The sequence below is a fragment of the Crinia signifera genome, chromosome 2, assembly GCF_055691185.1.
Source record: "Crinia signifera chromosome 2, ASM5569118v1, whole genome shotgun sequence".
Lineage (NCBI taxonomy): Eukaryota > Metazoa > Chordata > Amphibia > Anura > Myobatrachidae > Crinia > Crinia signifera.
The window spans coordinates 388592619-388613320 of NC_139218.1; the positions used below are offsets into that span (position 1 = coordinate 388592619).

A 20702-nucleotide genomic window follows, 5' to 3' on the forward strand; every position below is an offset into this window, starting at 1 on the left:
TGTGATGCCATTTACATATTATACCACACAATGGATATTACGTGTTATGCCAGATAAGTGCCACTTACCTAAATGTTAATTGCTAGGGAATTCTTGCTCGATGCCATGGGGGATTACATTCTTGTAGTGCAGGGCTCAGGACCCACGCAGGACCAGTCAAGACTCACTCAGAGCATCAGCTGCAGGACACGATACCAGGGACTCCTCGGTGCTATCAGCCTCACTCAGTCAGGGCTGAAGCAGAGTCTAGGGCCTGCTATGGCAGGGGGTGCTCAGCCACATGGCACAGGCCCACACAGGGCGGCGCGGTGGCATGGCTTCACGATTCCGTGGGCTTCCGATGGGCAAGGCGGCGGCCGTGTTGATGACATGGGTTGTGTGAACAGCAAGTCTTAACACCCTAAATAACAATACTGGCAGTAGCAGCGGAATGAACTTGAGTGTGCCCAAACTTCCTACTGTGCACGATACCGGAAGTACGGTGCAGAGCACTTCCGGTAGGACAGACCCAGTGGGGGTATTTATATGGGTAAGTGAATGTCTTTTTGTGTGTATATTTATGCTGTATCGCCCTGAGGAAGGGGGAGACCCTGAAAGCGCTAGGTGCTGATAGTCACTTCTGCATAATTGCTTATGTGTCCCATTCATTGGATTATTTATATATATATATATATATATATATATATATATATATATATATATATATATATATATATATATATATACATACATACATACATACATACATATATATATATGAGTCGTCACGCTGGCAAAGCAGCGAAGGCAGCACACGGTCAGGAATAAAGATGAACGAGCAGGTAACTTCAAGCAACGTTCACCTTGAAGTTACCTGCTCGTTCATCTTTATTCCTGACCGTGTGCTGCCTTTGCTGCTTTGCCAGCGTGACTACTCTATATTTGCCCGTGACAAGGCTATTGGTGTGCACCGGGACGTTTGTATCTCCAGTGGATGTGCTTGGCCGTAGGACAATATATATATATATATATATATTAGTGGAGTCACTCACCAGTCAAGATGACTGGTTCCAAAGGACTGGCGTCTGTGAATTTACATTGACAACCATCTCTACATATACATATATGTAATATATATATATATATATATATATATATTATATAGGGAGAAAAATTAACTAATAAGCCAGGCAGGGCAGAAAAAAAAATGAACTTACAGGGCAGAGTCAGACAGATTCAGGAGCTCCTGTGGTTTCAGCCTCCCAAAGCTTTAAGTCCGGACCATTGTACATTAGTAGCAGATATTGGAGGGACGGGAGTAGATGGCATCTTATTTTTTGTAATAGCATCTTATTCTTTATTGTTGTACATGTACAAGCATGTTAACAGGATCATGCCAATCACCACATATGTGGCACGCGGCAACTAGCGCGGCAAAAATGAGTGTGGCTACATCTGTACATGATGGATCCAAAGAAGATGTAGACATTCCATCTAACCGTATCACCATCAGCAGTGCCTCTGCTGCCCAGAGGCACTGCTGATGGTGATACAGTATTGCCAAATCTTATCCCTAATGATTCTGTAAATGACTGATTGTGAAAGAACAAACACCCAGACATTGAAAAGAATATTCCTATCGTGGATTGGAGAACCGAAAGAATCAGTACAACAACGTTAAAAGAAAGAAAGGAAAAAGTACAGGGAAGTTCAAACTCTTTTCCCTTCTTCTTCCTTTCTCTTCTTTCTTCCCCCCCTTTTATTTTTCCTTCTCTTTCCTCCTTCTTTCATTTCCTCTAGAAGTCCATCCACAAAGGAAGCTCCCATCCTTGTTATACCTCTACAACATATCCATTACGTTTCATAATCTCTAGGGTGAGATTTTTCATAACAAGAGGGCAGCATCCTTGGGGCGCTCAATATCACACAAACACATTTTACTAATACATTCCATCTAACCGACCTGCATTTCTGTGGTTACCATAATAGGGGTCTGAGACAATGGCGGCTCCAATTTAATCTCTATTCTTTCTCAGTAGAGCTGAGTAAATGCTGACTCCCGACACCGTCCCCATCCCGACTTTCCCCTCACGGCATGCTGTGCAAGGCAGGCAGGCATTGGCAAGCTGCTGCAGTCTGTAGACAACACAGACTCGCGAGATAATGAAAGCATCATCTCGCGAGATTGTCTCTACAGACAGCTCCGCAGCGGTGGACGCCGGCCTCTACCACTGCACTGACACTGTTGTGCAAACAGCAGTCACAGTGAGTGACAGACGAGTGACACAGGCTGCCGCTCCTGACCCGCTCTCCCCTGGCGCCCGGCAAGCTGCCGCCCAACAACCCCCCCCCCTCCCCCCCTCGGCGATGGCACCCGTGTTCCCGCAACACCGCTGCCTTTAAAAGATTATTATTATTTTTTTTTAAGGAATGTGTCATTGTGTCCCCGGACCCGGGCCCCCCTGACAGGCCCGGGCCCAGGTAAAATGTACCCGCCCCCCCTGCCTCTCGGCGGCCCTGGCTATGGGGGATTAGGGTTAGGCACTAGCAGGAGGTTAGAGTAAGGCTATAGGGGTGATAAGGATTAGGCACTAGGAGGAGGTTAGGGTAACGCTATGGATGGTTAGGGTTAGGCACTAGGAGGAGGTTAGGGTAACGCTATGGATGGTTAGGGTTAGGCACTAGGAGGAGGTTAGGGTAACGCTATGGGGGGATTAGGGTTAGGCAGTAAGGGGAGGATAAGGTAAGGCTATGGGGGGATTAGGGTTAGGCAGTAGGAGGATGTTAGGTTAAGGCTATGGGGGGATTAGGGTTAGGCACTAGGAGGATGTTAGGGTAAGGCTATGGGGGGATTAGGGTTAGGCAGTAGGAGGAGGATAAGGTAAGGCTATGGGGGGATTAGGGTTAGGCAGTAGGAGGATGTTAGGGTAAGGCTATGGAGGGTTAGGTATAGGCACTAGCAGGAGGTTAGGGTAAGGCTATGGGGGGATTAGGGTTAGGCACTAGGAGGAGGATAAGGTAAGGCTATGGGGGGGGATTAGGGTTAGGCAGTAGGAGGAGGATAAGGTAAGGCTATGGGGTGATTAGGGTTAGGCAGTAGGGGGAGGATAAGGTAAGGCTATGGGGTGATTAGGGTTAGGCAGTAGGGGGAGGATAAGGTAAGGCTATGGGGGGATTAGGGTTAGGCACTAGCAGGAGGTTAGGGTAAGGCTATGGGGGGATTAGGGTTAGGCAGTAGGAGGAGGATAAGGTAAGGCTATGGGGGGATTAGGGTTAGGCAGTAGGGGGAGGATAAGGTAAGGCTATGGGGGGATTAGGGTTAGGCACTAGCAGGAGGTTAGGGTAAGGCTATGGGGGGATTAGGGTTAGGCAGTAGGAGGAGGATAAGGTAAGGCTATGGGGGGATTAGGGTTAGGCACTGGGAGGAGGATAAGGTAAGGCTATGGGGGGATTAGGGTTAGGCACTAGGAGGAGGATAAGGTAAGGCTATGGGGGGATTAGGGTTAGGCACTAAGAGGATGTTAGGGTAAGGCTTTGGAGAGTTAGGTATAGGCACTAGGAGGAGGATAAGGTAAGGCTATGGGGGGATTAGGATTAGGCACTAGGAGGAGGATAAGGTAAGGCTATGGAGTACGGAGGGTTAGTGTTGGACACACGTGTGCTGGTCCCATAAGATGCCACTGGAGCAGATGCAGCCTTCGGGCCCACCAGTGACCATTTTGGCCAACATTCTAACCCATTCCCACACCATACCACTTCCCTAATTACTACTGGTGACCGCGACTCTACAGGATGAGCCCTGGTGACTTTGCCTAGGAATGTTGCTGGATTATTGGTCGCCTGCATTTCTTACCACCGCTCTGCAGGTCCTCTGCCACGTTCTGTCCATTCCCAGAGGCCTTCACTCCTGTCCGCACACAGGACATGGCTGCTTTGTACTAGAAGACAGGACTCGGGGTAGTAACCACTGATGTTTGTGTCTCCTCTGCAGAAATACCGTTACCAAGATGAGGACACCCCTCCCCACGACCACTCACTGCCCCGATTGACCCACGATCTCAAAGGTCCCGAACTTGTGCACGTGTCAGAGAAGAACCTGTCGCAAATAGAAAATGTCCATGGCTACGTGATGCAATCGCATATCTCTCCTCTGAAGGTAAGCCCGTTGCCTCATTCCTTATTAACGCTGCGCTGCCGTTATACATTCGCTTTTATGGTCAGAACACGGAATCGTACATCGAGACCTAACCAATGGGATGATTCAGTCCTGCTCGCTAAGCTGCATATATATACGCTGCCCAGCAAGCAGACAAACATCGCCCTGCCGAACACACACAAAAAACATTTAATGGTTACTCCCCAGTCTACACTTACTTCTCATATGGCCGCTTTCTGCTGAATTGGGGGCGGGCACTCGCGTCATGTGATGTCAGACGCCTGTCCGAAGCAGGCACGGGAACACCTGCGTTCTCCAGCTTGTTACATACAAGCTGCTCCCCCCCTGATGTAGGAACCCCAATACTGACATCACACTTCCCCGCTCTGCCAGGCTGTTCGGGATATTACAGAATATCGGGGAGCCCTCGCGGCATCTGAGGACAGGGCGTTAACTTCCCAGATTCCAAATAGTTGTGGATCATTACACCGGCCGATATTCGGTCTTCAGACGCTAAGTCGACCATTTGTGGTTGACTTATACATGGCCGATAGGGTCAAACGGTTGACAGGTGAATTCAGTTGACACGTGAAATTATCAACAGGTACAAAAGGTGGATGCAGTGAAAAAAGTGGAAAGGTCGACACAAAATGGTCAACTCAGGTTTTGTGTTTTGGGGGGATGACATTTTGTATGTTACACCATGTAAAAACCAAATAAGTGACAATGTGTGACCTTGCTTTCTCGCTTCGCTCACCACACTCCGGCACAATGCTTCGTATAGGTTACTATCCGTCGTCATGTCAACCGGATCCCATTCAGCTGCAGACAGCTGAATGAACACTCACTGCACCGCCCACTTGGACTCTCCCTTCTGGGATCTCCCAAATGGACAAAACCATGCTGCACTGCAGATGGGGCAGATGTAACATGTGCAGAGAGAGAGAGTTAGATTTGGGTTTTGTGTGTTCAAACTGAAATCTAAATTGCAGTATAAGAATAAATCAGCCAGTATTTACCCTGAACAGAGACAAAATAACTTAAATCTATCTCTCTGCACCTGTAACATCTGCGCCATCTGCAGTGTGGCATGGTTTTACCCATTTGCCAAAGATTTCGTTTTTGCGATCAACTCTGAATTAGGCCCCCTGCCATTATAACCGTTCTATCCCCAGAGAATTGTAGATATTGAACATAATATCAGTTAGGCCAAAAGATACAGTATTTATCCATCATAGTAGTCAGTGGCGTAAGCGGCTATTGACAAGATGGGAGCCAAGATGGAAATATCGGTACCTCAAGCCTCATACCTCACACACGAAATACTCTACACTCAGCTACACCTGTATATTCTATACTGCCCCCTGCCCCCCTATCTCTGTGCTCCATGCTGCCCCCCCCCATACCCTTGTCTCTATGATCCATGCTACCCCCACTGTACTATCTATATGCTCCATGCTGCCCTCATACCCTCATCTCTATGTTCCATGCTGACCCCCACTCTGCTATCTCTATTTTCCACACTGCCCCTCACACTCCCATCTATATGTTCTCTATGTTCCATGCTGCTCCCATACTACTGCTTGCGGGAATTTCTGGGATGAACAGGTGGGGCAGATTTATTGGCAGCTTGGTGAAGTGATAAAGTGTCTGGTTTTTATCACCGGCCAATCAGCTCCTAACTGTGAAGTTACAGGCTTGGTTTGAAAAATTACAGGTAGGAGCTGATTGGCCGGTGATAAAAACCAGACACTTTATCACTACACCGAGCTTAATAAATCTACCCCTCAGTAACTACTGCAGTTCCTACTACATTAATTCTCGTGTTTTCAGGAAAAAGCTGCAAATATTGGGGCAGATGTATTAAGCATGGTGAAGAGATAAAGCACACTTGCCTACTTTTTCATTTTCCTCTCTGGGAGAAACCCAGAGAGGAGACCAGACTGCAGCATGTCAGGGGGCGGGACGAGGTGGACTTCGCCGAGCCCCGCGATTGGTGTAATTTTAGCCCCACCCCTTGCCGCAGACCGCCAAAATCACTATGTAGCGCAGCGGGGAAGGGGAGCTGCGGGGGACAGCGTGGCTGATGCGGGAGACTTGCCCATCATCCCGGGGGGCCGGGAGGGGGACCCGAATTCCGGGAGCCTCCCAGCCATTCCGGGAGGGTAGGCAAGCCTGAGATAAAGTGGAGATAAAGTGGAAAGTTATAACGCACCAGCCAATCAGCTGTTTGAAAAATTACAATTAGGAGTTGATGGGCTGGTGCACTGGCGTAACTATAGCACCGCAGCCCCCGCCACCGCGGGGGGGGGGGGGCGCTGTGCATATGGGGGCGCCGGGGGCTGCGGTGCTATAGTTACACCTCCCCCAATCCCCCGCAGGCTTACCTATTTCGTTGGTCCCGGCGGCTCCGTTCTTCTGCTGAGGACCACCGCAAAATGGCCGCCCCCATATAGCACACAGTTCTCTGAAACTGTCTGCTGTATGGGGGCGGCCATTTTGTGGTGGTCCTCAGCAGAAGAACGGAGCCGCCGGGACCAGCGCGAAAGGTAAGGCTGCGGGGGATTGGTGTGGTTTGAATGGGTGGCGGGGGGCGCCCCCCCCTCTAACGGCGGGGGGGGGGGGGGGGTGCCCAAAACGTAGCTACGCCGCTGGGCTGGTGAGTTATCACCTTCCACTTTATCTCTCCACCAGGCTTAATAAATCTGCCCCATTGTTTGATCAGCGGACCCCAGTGTCAATCACGTCTGCAATGCTACAGGTTACGCAGTAGAGCCGGGGAACGTGGTCCAGGTGGGCCAGCGCTACAAAGCTATATGCTCCGCTGTTCCCACTGATTGTACTATAAAAAGTAATCATTTAATTGTAAATACACTTGTTATAATAACATATAAAAGCAATAGAATAAAAAGTATGATATACTGTAAAAGAATCAGACCTCTCACTTCTCTCTGTCTATGGCTGCAATAACTAAAAGTGTGCAATCTGGGATTAGACCAGCAGAGGGCAGTGTTGCACAGAGCAGTAGTTGCAGTGTTTAGTTGTGGCTTGTGTCTCTGTCCTTGGTTCTGGAAAGGGTTATTTCTGCACCTGATGACGAATAAGAGCCCCTTTGTGACACTATCGGCTCCCGTCTGTCCATAACTATGCCTGTCATAACGGGACCTGGGTACATCCTGTGCCTTCTTCACCGCGGGAGCAGCACACGGACCATATAATACAGATGCAGAGGTGATATGAATGTCTCCCTGACCTGTGCGGGAAGGTGATCTGGATTTAGCAGGCACAATATGTTTTATGTGTTATTATAATTTAATTATGGAAACCACAACGATCTTCAGTGTCACATACAGAGCTGTGATACACACATCTCACTAGAATAGACAACAGGTACATATTTACATGGTAGCGTGCATTCCAAGGGTGAATGGTGGCAAAAATGACATATGGATCGTACATGTAATGTGGCCGGAGTTTGACTGACAGGAAGCCGGTGTTTGTGAGTTTCGGAAAAATCCAGGCGTTTTAAGGGAGGGTCTGTGACATTAGCTATCAGCTATCTCTGTCGCAGACAGTGGCGGCAAGAGGGGGGGGTGGATCCTTTTGTCCCGGGTCCGCTGGAGGGGTCCAGGTCCTGCTACTCCCCTCCCCCATTGCAGGGAGCCGGGCAGTGGGGAGAGAGACGAAAGGCAGCACAGCCTCTCTCCCCAGCTCAGCACACACTGTTCAGTGAGAGACAGTTGCAGCGGAAGCCTGTCCTCTCTCTCCCTCTGTGTTTTAATACGGGGGCCACACCCCCTTACTGTGGCCCCTCCCCACCTGGTGGTCACGCCCCCTCCATTTTACTCTTGCCCGGCCTGTCGGTGTTCCGGGTCGTAAATGACCGTTAGGGTCGGACTTTCTCACATTTGCACAGACTGGTAAAATCTTTAGACTCTTCATGAATTGCGTAGGGATTTGCGGGTAAATAGCGATCTGCTTTATTTCGGCAGTTAATATGCAGATGTGCTCAGGGCGGGTTTTCTTTCTGTCTGGGCGGCGGCTAACTACTCACAGTCATCTTCAACTTTGCAGCAGGGCGACCAGGTATGAATCAGGCCCTTAACCCGGCCCTGGATTGATCCCCCGGGAAACGGCAGTGCTGAGTGAGAATGACTTATGCTGGTTCCCAAGCACCTCAAGACGCCCAATGCACTCAGTGCCGGCGATCCCCGGGGGATCCATTCCGCACATATGTGACATAATAATAATAATATTTTATTTATATGGCGCTTTTTCTCCAATAAGACTCCAGGATCTGTACAGACATCTAATCCAACTCATATGATAATATGTACGTGTACGCGATCCCACCTGCACTTCCTGGTCGGCGCTGCAGCCGCCACTAGTCATATGGGATTCGGTATGAAATCCCGACATGGTCAAAATACCGACATTTAAAATCCCGACAAGGTCAAAATACCGACATAGAATCTTGACAGGTGAAAAAGTCACCATGACTTTCGGTCAACAGGTCGCGAGGTCGACATGGGTTTTTCTCAGTTTTATTTTACCCCAATGTCGACACCGTCGACATGGATACAGTTGGAAGTCAACCGCAGCCCCTTGCATCGCTCGCTTCGCTCACAATGCTTCGGGCACGGTGCCTCTCTGCGCTCGGCACACTATTTTATTCTCCCACCACGCCCTAGTGGATGGTAGGGCATGAAATACCGCCTGTCGGCACATGTCGGGTCAAAAAAACAGTGAAAAAAACAACGTCGACCTCGCGACCTGTCGACCGAAAGTCATGTTGACTTTTTCACCTGTCTACATTCTATATGTCCGTATTTTGACCTTGTCTGGATTTTAAATGTCGGTATTTTGACCTTGTTGGAATGGTTGTCGGGATTTTGACCGTTGGGATTTTGACTGCATCCCGTCATATAACATAGCGACAGTGAAAATGCAAAGCTAGGGCTAAGCTTAGGTGTAAGGGATAGCACTAGGGTTAGACATTCCTTAAAAATTGATTGTTTACTTTGTGAGGATGTTGACATTTCATTAGTGTCAACATACTAAATGTGAACAAGGTTGACATGCCAGCTGACATTATGGACTTGTCTACATTCTCAAATAGACATGACAACTTGTATACTGAAGCCTTTAAGAGGGGGGAGGCCCCTGTTAATGATAGCTTACATTCTAAATGAAAGAGCTAGCATTGGTGGTAGTACTGAGGAGACCCGAAGTGTGTGTCATTGCCAGTGGCGACTCCAGTGGGGGGGGGGCTGCAGTACAGTTCAAGTTTTACATAGAGGAGCCACACCCACTGCCACCAACTGCCATTCTAATCTGCCTCACTGGAAGTGGGTGTGGCTCCCCTGGTTGAAATTTGTACTGTGATGCAGCCCCTCCTCCTCCGGAGCCACCACTGGACTAATTTCTAATTGATGTTTGCACCAGCTCAGATTTGTGGGCATGTAAGAGGTGCCTGGGTGGTGGTGCAAGTTGTAATCAGGGGTTTACCTTACTCCACCCACTCCTTCAGGCCACCAATGTTATGACGGACCTAGAACACAAGTCGGACACGCATATAGGGCCAATAGGAAAATCCCGATCTTCGGACCCTGCAAAGAAAAGAAGACGAGCTAAGACTGGATGACATCTACTGGGTTCAGTGGTTGTCACTGGCACATTAGGCTTCAGATTTAGCTGCACCCCAGTGACAAGCATCATGAGATGAAACACTCGATCAGGGGAAGGGAATTAAGTCAAGACCGGACACAGATTGCACTTACCGGGAAAATGATTGTCAACTTGACTTGAAGTTCCTCTTACAGAGCCCTACAACTAAGCAAAGAGACAACCATAGACACAACAGCTTACACTTACGTATGTGACATCACTGGACTAATTAGATGTTGCGTTAATTCACCACTAACATAAGGGGAAAACAACACAAGAGAGATGATAACAGCAAGTTCCAATAGACATGACATTACTAATGAGCACATTAAGAACTACCCCGGTGACCTCTACATACTTCTCTCAAGGTTTCATGTAGGACATGCTGGACATCTCACTAGAATAGACACACAGAAAGTGTGAGCTGGGCCTAGTGTCCTCCCTATTTGGGCATATGAGACATGACACTCATGCCTGATCTATTTGTTGCTTTACGAGGTACAGGCCTAGCCTACTTTGAGAACAGGGACTTACTTTAAGGGGCTTGGTGCTAAAGATCGGGCCTACTAAACACCTACCTTGGGGGCCTTGTGCCCAACAGTCCTTTGGTCTACTCCCCACAATGCTGGTTTTTGTCTGCTACCATGGCCCCCCTAGGAGTGCCTTACTTGGACTGACCATTGGTAGCTTAGTGCATAAGTGAGGCTTTGCCCGATGTTCATCTTTGGGAAGAGGTGAAATTTGCAGGGCACAAGGTCGGGGCTGTACGACGGGTGTGGTAGAACCTCTTTGAACTGCAGGCGCTGCAGCCCTCTTCCCAAGGATGAAAGAGCATCTTAAGAGTCAACACTTCAACTCTGACGACGACGTGAAAGCTGCCGTTCAGTCCTGGTGTCAACAAAAACCACCAGCTTTCTTCTCCAATGGGTTTGCCAACGCTTGACAAGTCAGGCAAACCCATCGGAGAAGAAAGCTGGTGGTGGACATGCGTGGAAAGGGATCTGGACTACATTGAAAAGTGAATAGGGCATTACATAGAGGATAAACTGATTTATCATGTACAAAACAAGGGTTCAATGTGTTCACCAATAAAGAACTTATAGCCATGGAGGCACTCATTTTCAATCCAGCCTCGTAGCTCATCTTGCCGGTCAATGAAGGAACCCTCTGCACTAGCCATTCCTCAGTTGGGTCAATTTTGTCAAGCACTGTACCCACACTTGACTTTCAGCTTTGTCTTGACTCTGACGGCTATTGACTTCCACTGGTCTTCAATAGCAAGTGGCCAATTTTTTTGCAAGAGCCCTCTTGTGACCGGGACTTAGGCTTCCAGAAGTCTTCAGGTTTGTCCTAGCAACTTCTTCCTTCTCTACAGCGCCTCTTTCACTCTTCGGCATCTTATTTCTTCTTTCCACCAGGTCTTCTCCCTTCTGCAATGTCTTCTCTTCTGAGCCCGGTCCTATGCTGTGCTCCCTCTTGGCAGCCAGGCCACCCCTATACTTTCAATGGGACCCATTGGGGATCCATGGGTAGAAGCGCGTTTCCAGGCTAGCTACAATGTAATAGAAAATAAGGTTTTTTTTCACTAAGATGGGAGTTTGATTAAAGGTGGTATGTTGCTATGGGCTACAGATCAGACCTATTATCTTCTAGAAGGTGCTAAAAAAATGTAAGAAATAGATTCTTAGTGGTTGCCCATAGCAACATCTCCAATAGAACTCCCATCTTAGTAACTAATTCCCACAGAATTACCATTCCCGTTCCCTCCGCCCAGCAGCAGAACTTAAAGTCTAAAAGACCTTACAGGGGTTAATGGTATTCCGCAACCAATTAACCAACCTGACCTTCTAGATATATGCTGACCATCTAGGGATATGCTACATACAGAATTACAATGTAGCCTTGTTAGTTATCAAAATACTCATTTTAATTCCAACTGTCACTATTGTTTGTAAATGACTCATGATACGGCGGCACTAACCGCTGTGTCCTGTCTGGGAGATGTCACACCTGACAGTTTTTTAGGCGAGGATGTCATTCCAACGCGTAGACTTTTTGAGGGCAGTCATTCGTGACTTGTTTTGACAATCTGGTATCTTATTTCTAACTGTTCTCATATTGTGCTATGTACGTGTATTCGTTTGGTATGAATATACCAGCTGATGCTATTTGTTCTGTTTCTATGGTGATGGGAGAAATATGTATTGAATATTGTCTTTCAGGTTTTCCACTTAGTTATAGTTTGAGGAGTGATGTTTGCGGAATTGTTTGTTAACCTCTTAAAGAAAGTCAAAATTATGTTTTCTCTCTCGTGTCTGTCACAAACTTGGGGTGCACTACCACTCGGGGATTGGCTAGACCTGACACAAGGGCACGGAGTCTAACCGTGCCGGGGGTTTTCTGCCAGTGACCCCTCCAAGCGGGATATGGGCTTCTGCGGCACCCGACATGTCGGTCGCGGCCCCCTGGTCAGGTTCCCCGTATGAGTGGTGGTAGCTTTGTGGAATATGGAAGCGTGGTCGTCTAGCCGAGTTGGTATCAGTGCGGGCAAGTAGGAACACAAGGGAAAGGCAAAGGAGTATCCAAGGACAGGCCGGGTCATACACTGGAAGCACAGTTCGCGGTACACTGGGATAAGGCTGAAGAATAGTCAAACGGCAAGCTGGGTCATACACAGAGTCACTGGACACGGTACCAAAGGATCAGGCAGGAGAATAGTCAGGAAACAAGCCGGGGTCAAATGTGGTAATCAGGAAACTGGTAATATACTAAGCACAAGGACGCTGGAGCTGGTGTGAACCTATACTCTGGCAGCTTCTGTCTCCCAGAGGCTGCCCTTTATAGGAAGCACAGGGAACTCACAGGTGAACTAATCAATGGGCTTAACTTGCTCAGTTTACACTGAACTCTCCTGCAGGAGAGAGTTACCCAGGTGTAACTAATTAGCTGAGCTCAGATCTCACAGCACAGTTCAACTATGCAGAGCTTGTCAGCAGCATGAGACAAAGCCAGCAGGATTGACCAGCAGGTAACTGAAATACCTGCATTTTGTGACATTACCTCCCCCTCTAGGGGTGGGCTCCGAACACCCCACAAGGAATTTTTTAGGGTCGTCTGCGGTGCTTCGTCTTTTTGGAAGATCGTTTGGATTTGGTTGATTGAGATGTGGCCTTTGGCTCTACAAAACGGGCAGTAGAGCATATTGGACGTCCCAACAAAGCAGTGACATCATGATCTGAGCCACACTCTGAACTTGAATCCTTGTCCATGATCAGTGTAGGGAGTTCTTGAGGATCCACCACCAACTTGGAAGAACCTACACATATAACTCCACCTCTTAAATCCAAGGAGTCGGGTCTCAAAAAATGTTTAGGAGATGCTCTGGGAGTTTTAGAATGTAGTCTAGCTGACTCACCACTCTGACTGACCTCAGGTGCAGAAAGGATAGACCTCTCACCAGGAGTCTTTGGTCCAAATCTTTCAACCACAGCCCTGGAAAAAGAAATTAGGTATTTTAGCCTGGGATCATGAGTCTCAATGAGTGGACTAACCCACTCCATGGCTTCTCCCTTGAATGACAACACTAAGTACTTGACAATGTTTGCCAAATTAACCCCGGAGGATGGATCAGAGTTCATAGCATCTAAATAATAGTCTGCTAGGGCTTGGAAATGGGTGAGATCTCCATCAAATTGGACGAACCAAGGCTCTTTAGATGGATCTAATTGAACTGGATTCCCCTGAAGAATGGACTGGGAGGACAGTTTGGGTAGGGTAGGGACTTCCAGCACGGCAGGTAAATCTTCCTGAATGGCAGGCATTGGAACCTTAGAGACCCTGATGGTACTGGAGACAGGTCCGGAGGCTACGGAGGAAGACCCGGAGGCTGCGGAGACTGGCCTGGAGGCTGCGGAGACAGGCCCGGAGGCAGCGGAGACAGGCCCGGAGGCCGCGGAGACTGGCCCAGAGGCCGCGCAGACAGGCCCGGAGGCCGCGCAGACAGGCCCGGAGGCCGCGCAGACAGGCCCGGAGGCCACGGAGACAGGCCCGGAGGCCACGCAGACAGGCCTGGAGGTCGTGGCACATAGGTCCTCATGCCCGGAGGCAAGGGCAGATGGGTCCTCATGCCCGAAGGCAAGGGCAGATGGATCTCTACTGGGGGTGACACACTCGGAACTCCCGTCTGGAGTGAAGGACTCTGAACCCCCATCTGGGGTGATTGGCTCAGAACCCCTACTTGGGGTGCTAGACTTGGAACCTCCTTCTGGGGTGACTGATTCAGAATCCCCTTCTGAGGTGATTAACTCGGAACCCCCATCTGGGGTGATTAACTCGGAACCCCCATCTGGGGTGATTAACTCGGAACCCCCACTTGGGGTGACGGACTCGGAACCCCCACTTGGGGTGACGGACTCGGAACCCCCACTTGGGGTGACGGACTCAGAACCCCCACTTGGGGTGACGGACTCGGAACCCCCACTTGGGGTGACGGACTCGGAACCCCCACCTGGGGTGATATATAGAGCCCCTTCTTGAGGCAAAGTGCTCAGTGGCCTAACCTGGGAAGCCACACTCAGAGACCCTTCCTGGGGTGTGGTGACCAGAGGATTCTTTTGGGGTGCAACTCTCGGAGATTCCTCTTGGGGTAATGTATTCAGAAGACCTTTTCGGGGTACCACCTTCAGAGACACCTCTTGGGGTGCAGTGCTCAGGAAACCCACCTGGGGCGCAATGCTCAGAGACCCTGTTTTCGGTGTGGTACTCTGAGACCCTGCTTGGAGCCTCCTGGTGCACGACCCTCTGAACCCCTTTCTGTGGCTTGAAGCTTTGAGAACCCTCCTGGGAAATTACCCTCCGAGACCTCTTCTGAGGTGAAGTACTCTGTATCCCTTCTTGGGGCTCACTATTCTGAGATTCCTCTAGGAACTCGACGCTGTGAGGATCCACTTGGGGTGTAGCACTTTGATGCCCCTTCTGGAGCACAACACTTGGAAACCCTTCCTGGGGCAAAATGCTTGGGAATACCCCCATTGGGGTTGAAGACTTTGGGCCTCTGGATGTGTACAGACGCCCACTTGGGTCTGGGACCGACAGGATCTCCTCTTGGGGTTGGACGACTGGACTCTCCTCTTGTGGCTTGCCCAAAATTTTACTGTCTTTATGTAAAACGATCTTAGTTCTGGGGCCCCAGTGATAACCACGGAACTTTTCCGGAGTGAGCATAGAAGCAGTACTCTTAATCCTGGCCTCACGGAGGGAACAATCCCCAATCAAATGGTTCTGGGCTCCACAATAGAAACATAAGTTCAAGGACCTGCGCCGCTGGCGTTCCTCATCTGTCAGCTGAGGACGAGGCCGACTCAGGAACCTGTCCTTACAAGACACAGATGCATCTGCCAATGGGGTTCCTGGACTGGAATCTAAGGGTCTAGCAGGTACCAAACCCATAGCGGAATCGCCAAGCAATTTAGTGACAAGGGTGAGGATGTTGGCCAGCAGCCCCTGTAACTGCTGTATTAGCTGGCGAAGCACTCTAATAGTGCCTGGATCTGATATAGCAGGTGTTGGAGAGGGTGGAGCGAAGTCCATTTGCTGCTGCAGAGTCTGCAAGCTTTGCATAATCAGAGCTTGGTCCTGTTCTTGCTTGTTAACCCGGACCAGCAGGAGTTCCAGGAGTTCTTTCTGAGACAAACCACTAGCGGACTCCATATTCCAGTTGGGCCAGAGTATTCTGTCACAAACTAGGGGTGCACTACCACTCGGGGATTGGCTAGACCTGACACAAGGGCACAGAGTCTAACCGTGCCGGGGGTTTTCTGCCAGTGACCCCTCCAAGCGGGATATGGGCTTCTGCGGCACCCGACACGTCGGTCGCGGCCCCCTGGTCAGGTTCCCCGTATGAGTGGTGGTAGCTTTGTGGAATATGGAAGCGTGGTCGTCTAGCTGAGTTGGTATCAGTGCGGGCAAGTAGGAACACAAGGGAAAGGCAAAGGAGTATCCAAGGACAGGCCGGGTCATACACTGGAAGCACAGTTCGTGGTACACTGGGATAAGGCTGAAGAATAGTCAAACGGCAAGCTGGGTCATACACAGAGTCACTGGACACGGTACCAAAGGATCAGGCAGGAGAATAGTCAGGAAACAAGCCGGGGTCAAATGTGGTAATCAGGAAACTGGTAATATACTAAGCACAAGGATGCTGGAGCTGGTGTGAACCTATACTCCGGCAGCTTCTGTCTCCCAGAGGCTGCCCTTTATAGGAAGCACAGGGAACTCACAGGTGAACTAATCAATGGGCTGAGCTTGCTCAGTTTACACTGAACTCTCCTGCAGGAGAGAGTTACCCAGGTGTAACTAATTAGCTGAGCTCAGATCTCACAGCACAGTTCAACTATACAGAGCTTGTCAGCAGCATGAGACAAAGCCAGCAGGATTGACCAGCAGGTAACTGAAATACCTGCATATTGTGACAGTGTCTATGGGGATCATCCTCATAGTCCACAGCACTCAGTGACGGGTGGGACCTTGAACCTGGCTGGAACACAACATTATCGGGAGTGTGGCTGAGAGACACAGGGGAATGGTGTGATTGAGAGACAGAGGGGAATGGGGAGTCTGAGAGATGCAGGGAAATGGGAAGGCTGAGAGATTCAGGGGAATGGTGTGGCTGAGAGACACAGGGGAATGGTGTGGCTGAGAGACACAGGGGAATGGTGTGGCTGAGAGACACAGGGGAATGGTGTGATTGAGAGACACAGGGGAATGGTGTGATTGAGAGACACAGGGGAATGGTGTGGCTGAGAGACACAGGAATGGTGTGACTGAGAGACACAGGGGAATGGTGTTTTGAGAGACACAGAGGAATGTGTAAGCGATGCGTAATATGTATGCGCTATATAAGAAACTGTTAATAATAATAATAATAATAATAATGGTGTGATTGAGAGACACAAGGGAATGGTGTGGCTGAGAGACACAGGGGAATGGTGTGGCTTAGAGACACAGAGGAATGGTGCGGCTGAGAGACACAGGGGAATGGTGTGATTGAGAGAGACAGAGGAATGGTGTGGCTGAGAGACACCGGAATGGTGTGGCTGAGAGACACAGGGAAATGGTGTGATTGAGAGAAACAGGGGAATGAGGAGTCTGAGACACACAGGAGAAGGGTGTGATTGAGAGACACAGGGGAATGGGGAGTCTGAGAGACACAGGGGAATGGTGTGATTGAGAGACACAGGGGAATGAGAAGTCTGAGAGACATAGGAACGGGGAAGCTTGGAGACACAGGAGAATGGGGAGGCTGAGAGACACAGGGGAGGATGGGGGGGGCAATAGTGCTGGAGAGGATGAGAGAAATTGAGGAGGGGTGGTGGTGGTGGTGGGGGGGGGGGGGGTAATCCAATGGTCAACCGGGCTGTCCCTACCTCTGAGGAATATGTGGCCCAAAAAATGTGAGCGTACCAGGTCCCGATATTTCTGTTGCCTGCCTGCTTAGTGAACCATGAAAGTATCTTTGAGTACCCTCAAGTCATGTCCCTCCAAACAGGCAAATTTGCAGCCATATTGGGTATAATTCAGGTCATCTGTACATTGCGTCTGCTCCGACCGCTGTCCTTTGTGCTAAAAGTGCAAATTGCCCAGAAAGAGATTTGCGTCACACATGAAGTGCAGCATGTTGTGGCCAGGTGAGGACATACAGTAACTTGTATTTACCCCCAAGTGAGGCCAAGTGTCTCGTACTCTTCTGGAACATTTGGAGATATTGCTATTGCTTGCCATAGAACAAGTGCATGGAACCAGAAGGTACAGTGTTCCCACAAATACATCTCATAAAGGTGCAGTTTCTGTGAGAACGCATTGCTGTAATAACTAACAGTTCGTGTCCTCCTTTCCCGGACACTGCCGGGGAAATTAGATTAGCCGACGCAATTCAGGAGTAACATGTCTGTAAAGTTGTTGATAATTGGTCTCTGGGGTAGAGGGTAAAGTACGAGTTCACAGATTATCAGTCAGAAACAGGCCAAGCTCGGCTTGCAATCAATTTTAATGGCCACTAATTAGTAAAGTCACTGTCAGTGTGTGACCACAAGGTGGCAGCAGCGAGGTTCCTTCATAGATCTGATTTTTAAACTGTGAATATTATTGTAGACGCTTTTGTCCTGCAATATTTACATTTGTCTTCAGCATACATCCGTCAGCCATAACATTAAAGCCACCTTCCTAATATTGCCAGGGCTCAAGGTTTCCCAGCAGAACATTGCTGAGAGCATCACTCTGCCCCCACGTGTTGCCTTCTTCCCATAGTGCACCTTGGTGCCATCTCTTCCCCACGTAAACAAAGCACACATACCCAGTGGCAGGGGCGGATTGGCCCTCCGGGAAACCGGTCCATTTCCCGGTGGGCCAGCCCAAAACTCATTAAAACTGGGCTTGTCGCGCTCCCCCCTGGGCTGGCTGGGCTGCGCCCGGTGTCAGAGAGATAGATGGTGGCCACTCCGTTACCCCCCACAGCAGCATGGTGTGTGCGGGCCAGGGTACAGACTACATCTCCCAGGCTGCCCCAGGCCCCGCTACGACATGCGCGCTGCCACCTGAGCCTGTTGTGTGCGTCCAGGGTGCAGACTACATCTCCCAGGCTGCCCCAGGCCCCGGTACGACATGCGCACTGCCACCTGAGCGGTCACTGGCCGGCTGCGCCAGCTCCAGCTGGAGGCATCCTAGTGTAGCGGCGGCTGGTAACTGGACTCTGAGGGGCAGCAGCAGGCTGCTTCAAGGTTTTTCCCAGGCTGGATTCAATTCCCAATCCGCCCCTGCCCAGTAGTATGTGATACATCAGTAACCTTCTTCTGGCGCTTCATGGTCCAGTTCTGATGCTCACAAACTCATTGTAGGCGCTTTTGGTGGTGGGTAGGGGTCAGCATGGTCTGCGGGTACATAGCCCCAAATGCATCAAGCTGTGATGGACTCACTGTAGCTCTTCTGTGGGATAGGATTGGACGAACCCCAATTGCCTTGGGCACTTATGACCAGTGACGTTTTTTACCATTTACCTGCTCACTAGTTGGCACATAAATGCTGCCCAGTAAACAGGTCTGAATGAGGCTCAATCCTCTACAGAGTTTCTGAAGCCTTTATCGTGATTGCGCTTTTCCACAATGTCGCTGTAACAGAAAAGCTCCTTTCATAGAATACATCAGACTTGCAAACACCGCTCGGAATAGTCTGTTTCTTACCTATTTCATTACTTAAAGCAATTTCCTTGCCTTGTGTATAACGGCTCCCTGCAGTGCCATAGAAAACACAGTAATTGATTCTGAAACATATAGAGCGTCTTACGACTGCGGCTCGAGCGACTTTTACCGACACTATAATACTTTCTTCTCTGGAAAGGAAATAATGTTTTTATTCTGTACAAGTAACCGCATGCTCTGTTTGATTGTGGATCTCGCGTCTGTTCAGGACAATTTAGGGCAATTCCAAGAGATTCCAAGTCATGTTGGGTCTGATTCACCCGCTATGCGCAGTCTGTGCCTAGCCCAGGACTTACTCGGTGGCTGTGATAGAAACAGGCTGATTGGGGCGGAGCTGACATCACATGACTTCCTGAGATATGATAACTCTATTCAGTGTGAATCACTGTGTCAGTCTTCCAGGACGGTTAATGTGTGTGTGTGTGTGTGTGTGTGTGTGTGTGTGTGTGTGAAAATCAGGTACCCCTCCCCAGAAAGGTGGGAAACCCTCCCAGATGCAAATTGCCTCATTTAGCCCTGCCCCCTCCTCGAAGACCCGCAAATTGTGGAATTTGCCGTAATGGGAGGCGGGGCTTGAGGACGTCCACATCAGGCCCCACCCCCGAAGAGTGCTGCTGGCAGTCTCCTCTCCGGGCTTAAACTTAGGCAACCCTGCTCCAGGAGACTTCTAGTGCAATTCATTGTTATATATATATATATATATATATATATATATATATATATATATATATATATATATATATATATATATATATATATATAGCAAAATATTCCCTTAAATGCAGACACAAGGTATATGTGTTTGTGAGAATAACAAGTAATTATGTTTCACCGTTGGTTCTTCTTGATCTGGGATACACAATGTAAAGTGATACTAACAGTGTACTCTGTTGTTTCCGAGCAGCACAAAGTACAGGTCAGCGAACAAATGAAACGGGCAGCGTAGGAGGGGAAAAGCGAGCCTCAGATTGGATTTTGGAAACAATGTGTTGTGATGCTGAGTAATTGTCCACGTCTGTTCCCGTGCCAAAAACCCTTAGAAAACAGCATCCTTTGTGTTGTTATAATGTCTCATTTCCATGGAACTAATTAATAACAAGTGAACGCAGAAGGAACTTATCTCCTGTTGGTCTAGCGAAGATAGGACTACAACCCGAGGCCCCCGTATAAAGATAGGCCCCTCATCATGACAACATGATTACCCATTACATCAGCCATAAGCCATAAGAGTATAAATTGCATTTTCATTTTACTTACAAAATTATGCAGTGTCTACCTATTTAGGTAGTGGAGGTACACGCCCTAATGACATGGGCCACACCCACATTGTCCTGGCCATGACCACACTTCACTGGCCACACCCTCACAGTACTTGCCACACCTCCTTCACTTCTCATAATACTCTCCATATCATTGTCAGCCCCAGGGACATGTGGCCCTGAATATCTCTGCAGGTTGGTAATCGTCCCATTAAGGTATAATGGTTTTACACTGGTACCAGGGGCAGATTGGGACTTGATTCCGGCCCAGGAGCAGGGGGGGGTGTCCGTATGTAATGCGTGCGCGGGGGGGGGGGGTTACGGACGTGTGTAGTGCGCGCACGGGGGGGGGTGGCGGTGTAATGTGCACGGGGGTGGCGGTATGTAATG

The 20702-nt window shown here is 49.3% G+C and overlaps 1 protein-coding gene across 10 annotated transcripts in view; it reads left to right on the forward strand.

The window, feature by feature from the left end:
• Positions 1-20702, forward strand: part of DLG2 (discs large MAGUK scaffold protein 2) — an 895737-nt gene that overhangs the window by 397826 nt on the left and 477209 nt on the right. For 9 of the 10 annotated variants that reach the window (XR_014469831.1, XR_014469832.1, XM_083170304.1 and 6 more), the window contains one exon: positions 3971-4135. Coding sequence is in view for 7 of the 10 variants with exons in the window: in XM_083170304.1 (XP_083026430.1) it covers positions 3971-4135 (165 nt within the window). In the remaining 3 variants the exon portion in view is untranslated. Of the gene's footprint in view, positions 1-3970; positions 4136-7345; positions 7367-20702 lie in introns of those variants that run through there. The other variant, XM_083170311.1, reaches the window with a different exon arrangement.